This window comes from Bombus vancouverensis, unplaced genomic scaffold, assembly GCF_051014615.1.
Source record: "Bombus vancouverensis nearcticus unplaced genomic scaffold, iyBomVanc1_principal scaffold0053, whole genome shotgun sequence".
NCBI lineage: Eukaryota > Metazoa > Arthropoda > Insecta > Hymenoptera > Apidae > Bombus > Bombus vancouverensis.
In genome coordinates, this window is record NW_027468944.1 from 191,151 (window position 1) to 198,843 (window position 7,693).

Consider the following 7,693-nt stretch of genomic DNA (forward strand, 5'->3'; position numbering starts at 1 on the left):
ACGGCGTCCAACGGCGTCCAACGGCGTCCAACGGCGTCCAACGGCGTCCAACGGCGTCCAACGGCGTCCAACGGCGTCCAACGGCGTCCAACGGCGTCCAACGGCGTCCAACGGCGTCCAACGGCGTCCAACGGCGTCCAACGGCGTCCAACGGCGTCCAACGGCGTCCAACGGCGTCCAACGGCGTCCAACGGCGTCCAACGGCGTCCAACGGCGTCCAACGGCGTCCAACGGCGTCCAACGGCGTCCAACGGCGTCCAACGGCGTCCAACGGCGTCCAACGGCGTCCAACGGCGTCCAACGGCGTCCAACGGCGTCCAACGGCGTCCAACGGCGTCCAACGGCGTCCAACGGCGTCCAACGGCGTCCAACGGCGTCCAACGGCGTCCAACGGCGTCCAACGGCGTCCAACGGCGTCCAACGGCGTCCAACGGCGTCCAACGGTGTCCAACGGTGTCCAACGGCGTCCAAAGGTGTCCAACGGCGTCCAACGGTGTCCGACGGTGCAGTCCAGTCTAGATCATCGAAAATTCTCTTAGAGGCTTTTGATGATCCAAACTGGACTGTTGCATAGTTCTTGGCTTGGTATCGTTTTCCAAAGATTAATCAACTGATTAATTTTTTGAAAACGATGCCAATTACCAGGTCTCATCACGAGTAGGTGACTACGCACGAGACCCACCCAGGAGTTATTCAACATGATGCATCGGTCTCGACATTCAACCTGTTGGCAAGAATGTCGAGACCAGACTATATTCAAGTAGTTTTTAACTTGATATCGTTTTTCAAATAATAATATTAATATTAAAAATAGTACTTGGTGTATTATTATTTGGAAAACGATACCAATTACTGGGACCCACCACGAGGAGGTAACTACGCTCGGGTCCCACTTATATAAAGAGTGTTTAAGCATTGGAAGCAGAGATGTAAAATTATTTTATAATAAAGAAGTGGCGTGTACTGAAATTTATTAATTAGAATGGCTGTAGTACGTGGATCCGCATAATCATACTTGAATATTGAACATCGAAGAAACGAAACCATGCGAGGTACCAATTGTAGCGCGTATGGATGAATGATAAGATGTCGTTTCCTTCGGTTAAATTACACTTGCTTCCTTGATTCCATTAATATGTTGTTGTGTCCTTGGTTTTGAGCAGACATGGAAAATTACACCTCAAAATTACACTCTGTGTTACCACAGGTTTTATACGAAATAGTGAAATGAGAAATTAAATATTCTACTTAAAATTAAAAAAGAATGCTATATAGAAATAAAATAGCACTTCAAAAACTTGATAGATTCCATTAATAAAATAAAACAAAATAAATCATTAATTCACTCTGTATTTTCGACCAATCGCTGGGAGACGCAATCGCGAGGAGAGAAGTCACCGGGAGTCGTAAATTCCCGTTAAGATTATAGTAATCGACACCACGAGTTGATCGGTCCCCTGATTTCCGTTAAGATAATAGGGATGCTTCAGTTAGTATAACACTGTGATTCACAGAATTATAAGGTTTTATTTCCAACACTTAAATTACACTGTTGAGTAGATAAATTCCTAGATGGCAATTTGTCGCACGAAGATAAGATATGCACAATAGAGCAAGGCTCTTGGAGTTGAACTTAGTATGTTAGTGGACGTAGCACTAGAGGATACTTATTAGAGGAAGTGAATGTTTGTGCTTAGACTTAGACGTTAGATTTAGACTTGTATTTAGTTGACATTTCTAGCGGTGTAGAAGAAGTTAAGTAGAGTGACGATGCTGTGTCGGAGGAAAGCTAGCGATCGGTGTGATTAGCGCACGGGACCATCGGATTTGTTCATGACATTTTTGGTCTGGCAGTGAGGGCAGTATACATTGCTTCTGATTGGATAAACGAGGGTTGGTGGATTAGGAAGGTCTTAGCCGCCCTCGAAAGAAAGTTGCTAGTAGGAAGCGTCGTACGTGAGAAAAACTAACTTTCCCTTGTCAAGCCGTAGTAGACCATAGTCTTTAGAAATGATTCGGATAAAAGATATTTGTTGGGTGTGAAGGACCTTAGCTAGCAAATTACTGGGATTTATGATGAGTCCTTAAGACTATTGAGGGTACGCAGCAAGGATGAGCGGATATCTAGTTCCCGTCTGGCCCGCGGTGTATGACCTGGTCTAGCTAGAGGGTCACCCGACCTAACGCACTCACTACGAATTGCTGGTATAGATTTAAATCAATGAATGTAGAGTTACATCCGTTTAACGGTACAACTGTTATAAATTAAGAGCATAATTACTTTGAATTAATGGGAGTATGTGGTTATAAATTATTGGTATAACTGTTAAGAATTAATGGAGTAATTGTTTTATATTAATGGCTCAAATGTTATAAATTAGTGGCTTAAATATGTCGGAGATGAAAGAACACCGGAGCCTTTGGAATTTTGGATAATCCCGCAACATTGTAACCTAGAGTCTACTATAGCTGTAATTGAACAATTGTAGTTATTCAATCCGATTGTAATTGTTCGAGAGTTGTGATAATGAGCTTGGGCTCGAGACGACAGTCAGTCGCCGAACGTAGCCGCGGTCACGGGATGAACGCTTTGTCTAACAAAGGCATGGAATAATTCTATAGCTCTCCTTAAAAAGGAAATAGTTGTAACACTCGACAGTAAACATTCCAACGGTCTCTGTCCCGTAGCTCGCCACACGCAGACCCTATTCTTCGAGTAAGATGATTGCCAGATGTCGATGCGTCTCCGCAGTACATGTTCAGCTAGCTCGAGGGCCCGTTATAAATCTTAAGATTTAGTCAACTAAAGTCCTTCAAACAGACAGACAGTCTTTGTCCCAACTACGGGAAGATAGGGGAGACATATTTTTCAACGAACGACGTCTCCCACTAGCAACTTTCCCTCGAGGGCGGCTAGCATCCTTTTCTAACCACCGATATGGAGATTGACCAATTAGCAGCAACGTCAATTTCCCTTACTTCCTAAACGAAGGCTTTCCTCGACGAATCCGATGATCTTGTGTCCTTAGACACACCCCAGTATAGTTTTCCTCTGTGGAATCATCGGGACGGGACGGGCATTCTTGGACGCGCTCCCGTCGACTAAAGAGTAACGTCTTTACGCTCAGCAATTATCGTTTACGAGTCAGACTTAGATTCAGCGAGAACGCCTATCTGTCATCCCGTTGACCGCGGATTCGTCATTGAACCTGAGATCACTGTCACTAGTGTCGCGGACATCTCACCGCCGTGATAGATTGTCAAACCTGTGTTATTCATACCTGTGTCAATAAATCGTATCTTCGCTACACCGCAACGATGGCTACCTTCAATGAAGACTCCTCAAACACCGACAACCCTATCCCCACTGCTTCTCCGACATATATATACATGTATATCTGGTGTTTCAATTATTTCCCCTTTTGTAGTTATTCTTATTTCCCGGTTTATTTGTTTGGTTCGTAACTCGTTCAATTCGTTAGCTGGTTTCATTTATTATTTTTTTTTATACTGATTGGATTTATTAGTTGCCCTCGCCTTGTTAATCCTTCCTTTAGTTTCGTAGCGCCGTGTGTTCGTCTGTGCATTCAAATCTTTATTCGCGCGTTTTGCATGGGATAGTTTTCTTGTTCTCGTTACGGCGCGTGCGGAGCGCGGGACGTGACAATATGTACGCGTATATACAAGACTATCACAAAGCTTAACAAATAATTAAGTCTAATGAATAATAAATTTGATGAACAATGAAGTTAATAAATAATAAATTATACGAATAATTAAGTATGGGTCTACATACTGTGTTCCCTGGCAGCTGCCGTCGTCTGTTAGCTTGCCGGCTAGGACAAGCGATCTTGTTTCTGTTGCATTATCCTTTAGGCCAACTATAAGGTTTTGTGGTCCGAGTGAAAACGTGCCGTCTTGGTGCATCCTTGCGCATTGTTGGGCGGTTGTTTCATGGAGGTATTCGGCGAATCCGTTATGCACTGCCGACGTGTGAGAGTGCATGCCACAGTAATATACAATTCGAGTTATTTGCACCTTGCATTGCCTTACATTGGTAAATTCAAATTCTGAGAGTTGAAGTAATTGTATATAAATATCTTGGGTTTCAGTCAATGTAGGCTGTATGCTGCAGTCCCCGATGGAGTTTAGAGAGATAGTGGTAACATTGAGGTGGTTGCCATTGCAGTCATATCCTACCAGGCCGTGTGTTATTTTGATGAGGGTGAGTACGATGACTAGGCAGTTCATCTTCCTATCAACAATTTATTAAATCGTTTCTTACTCTCGGGTTTATTAGAAATAAGAATAACTTTTTATTATTATTATTATTAATATATAAAAAAAAGTTTATATGTTTTTTTTGTTGTTTTTTTTTTATTATTATTATTTTTTTTTTTTTTATTACAATTATAGCTTGTCTTTGAACATATATATATATATATATGTATATATATATATATATATATATATATATATATATATATATGTGCGTGCAATGGTAAATATGACGACTTATTTTACGAGTCACTTAGATTATCAATAGATATCGCCTACTTTACAACATGCGTGTATGTATATATTGTTAAACATTAGGTGAAAGTTATATGCATAGTTATAAATGTCATTTGTTTACAGGTGGATAGCAAAAGTATTTGGTTTCGTGAGTGGCGTACAGGTGCTTTACAGTTCTACGGTACGGATTGCTATTCCTTGGACTAAAAAAAAAAATTCTTTCGATGTCTGTCAGATTTTTGTAAACGAACATGCATGGAAGGATTTTCTGCAGCGATTCAAAATGCTCTCTGGATTCTTCGTGAAACGTCTGGACAACATCTACATGTTCTTCCATCCGTCGTTCAGAGAATGGTTGATGAATTCGCCATCAGTTCTATACACACATACAAAAATAGTTAATATATATATATTATATATTTTTTTTTCTTTTTCTTTTTATATATATATGTTTCATTCGGACCTGTTCCTTGTATGAATACTGTATCTCTGTATATAATATAATATATATAATATGTTATGATTATGTTAGTTGTTATTTATTATATGTATTTTCCTTAACTCTCTCCCCTTTTTTTTGTTGTTGTTTTTTTTTTTCTTAGTACCTAACATTACTATTATGATGGTGTATTACATTCTATTGGCTATTATTTGTATGCGAGCGCGACGAATTTTTCAACATGGCCGCTCGCGTGTATCTTTGGTATGGCGTTGGTTTAATGTCAACAGTAGCGTGTCGTTGAAATAGTTAATTAATTGATAATCACTATAATTTTACTTAGTAATGTTTTTGTAATATTGTTTTGTGTTTCATGATATTGTGTGTGTCAATACCGTGTGCTACCTTAATGTGATAGCATGGATTGTATTGTTATCGAATTTCGATAGTCATTGTTTTGATTATACGTGACTTGCATTTATATAAGTCTTGTTTAATTTAGTTAATGTTTTTTGTGTATTGTGTTACCAGATATTTTGTGTAGCGTAACTTTATTCTTTTGCACCGAGTTCAGTCATGTTGTTAATATTTAGTTAGTCTATCTTGATTAATTTCTAACCTATTCCTGTGTTTATTAACCTTTCTTATTTTCCCTATTAATTTATTATTGCATGTACTTGCTATTTGCTATTATTTTGTGTATGATATGAATTGGTTTCTTTATTAGTGATTAAAATCTACTTGTTAGATTAACATTGTCTGTAATTCTTCAGATTCTACTCTTTCGTTGCTGCATCACTTACCTGGATCGTTCCCGCAACATCATCCGATTCTTTGATATGCCTTGGATATTTACTACGGCTGCCTTCTACTACGGCTGCCTTCAATCGTCTTATATCTGTGGTCATAAAGGTGGTGTTTAATTTATTTAATTTAATATATATATATAATGCATTGTATGTGCGACCACTATTGTGCATTACAAATTAACATCACAATACTACGTAGATTAATACATATCCCTTTACTCCGGTTACATTTATTACTAACTCTCAATTAATCTATCTTGATTATTTTCTAACCGCTTTCTATACTTTATCAACTATTTTATTTCTTCTTGTTAGTCTGCGAAATTCATGCATGTACGCTTCCTTGTATGGTGATTAATTGTTCATGAGGTAAGCTGCACTTTCACCGTTTTAGTTATTCGTTGAACTAGCTCGTTTCACATTCAAACAGTAATTGGGGCACTTGTAATAAACTTCTTTTCTTTTCAGATTTCCGCCATCTGTGTTGTTCGATGAACAGTGCAATGCTTCCACAGTATTGTTATAACATTTAGTACTGTTGTATTTTGCATTAAGGCAATTGAAGTTAATTGGTTCATTTATTTTTCAGCTGGCTGTTGTACATGGTGTTTCGCAAACAGAGATCCATAACCTATTTTGCACGTAAACCTTCTCGTATGATGATTACTTGTTCACAAGGTAACTTTTACTTTCACTCTTTTAATTTTATTGAATCAACACGTTGTATATTCAAACAATAATTGGAGTACACATGATAATTTTCCTTTTTTTTTTCTTTTTTAGGTTTTCGCTATCTGTATTATTCGACGAACAGTGACACACTTCCTTTTGATTTATCCACAATATAGTTATAACACTTAGTAACCTCGTATTTTGCACTGAGACAATTGAGACTAATTTATTCACTTATTTTAGGTAGCTGTCGTACATTATGTTCCACGAACAACGATCCATAACCTATACTTGCACGTACACTTTCTTGTATGTTGATCACTTGTTCACAAGGTAACTTTCACTTTCACTAGTTAATTGTTCATTGAGTTAACACGTTTTATATTTAAGCAATAATTGAAACACATATAATAATTTTCCCTTTTTCCTTTTAGGTGTTCGATATCTGTATTATTCGACGAACAGCACTACAACATACACTACTGCACTACGTTGCCCACTGAAATCACTTTATTCATTGTTTATTTCGATTATGCGCTAGTTTTAGCTTGTTTAAGTGCACTGTTCGCGGAATCCCTTTTACTTCAATCTTGACGTTTTGGTTCTGCAGGATTTCTAGCACTTTATATGGTCCAGTATATTGATCGGAGAATTTTCCTTTACTGGGTTCTTTTAGTAAATATATCGAATCTCCTACTTTAAAATCCTGGGGGTTGATTCGTCGGTCGTAATATTCTTTTGATCTTAGTTTGGATTTTATTAAATTTTCTCTTGCCATTTTTAACGAGGTAATTTTCCCGTTTCCTTCATTTCTAAGGCTCCTTTATCTATCGGTTTGCCGTGTATATCTATAAATACTACTTTATGGTCACTTACTCTTGCAATTGAGTCTCGGGTTTCCGAAATTTTTAGTTCCGCAATTATCGTAGGTCTCGTGTCCTTTTCTTGTTGTTGAATTAGTTCTGGAACTACAGTGGAGGTTTCTTTTTCGCTTGTCGTGTCCGTGTCTTCCTTTTCTCGATTGGTTATTTCTCTGTCTGTACTTACATTGATTTCTGTTAGTGCTTGGTCTAAATATTTTATGGGGGTTTCTTCTATTGTAAAATGTTTTCGGGTAAAACCCTTTCCTTGGTTTTTGGAATCACTGGGTTGAGGCAAGACGCGTGGTTTGGCTTCGAATACGGGAGAGTCTTCCTTTGACGTGTCTATTTCGAATCTTTTTGGGACAGGATAGCGAATCGGTGAGACTTCCTCTCTC

The 7,693-nt window shown here is 38.5% G+C and overlaps 1 protein-coding gene across 1 annotated transcript; it reads right to left on the reverse strand.

Moving 5' to 3' along the window:
• Positions 1 to 1,684: 1,684 nt before the first annotated feature.
• Positions 1,685 to 5,842, reverse strand: LOC143304745 (uncharacterized). The gene is made up of 3 exons (XM_076627270.1): positions 5,758 to 5,842; positions 3,797 to 4,255; positions 1,685 to 3,579 (listed from the first exon to the last, which is right to left on the reverse strand). Exons 1-3 carry the CDS (start codon positions 5,778 to 5,780, stop codon positions 3,489 to 3,491), a joined length of 573 nt encoding a protein of 190 aa, XP_076483385.1. The 5' UTR covers positions 5,781 to 5,842; the 3' UTR covers positions 1,685 to 3,488.
• Between the last annotated feature and the right edge of the window lie 1,851 nt (positions 5,843 to 7,693).

What these genes read in the sequence shown, in the direction of transcription:
- LOC143304745 (XM_076627270.1), bottom strand. Translation starts at nt 5,780, where the DNA reads ATGATGTTGCGGGAACGATCCAG. An exon ending in ATGTTGCGGGAACGATCCAG is followed by an intron (nt 4,256 to 5,757) that starts GTAAGTGATGCA and finishes AATTGTTGATAG; the next exon opens with GAAGATGAACTGCCTAGTCA. An exon ending in GGCAGCTGCCAGGGAACACA is followed by an intron (nt 3,580 to 3,796) that starts GTATGTAGACCC and finishes TTGAATGCACAG; the next exon opens with ACGAACACACGGCGCTACGA.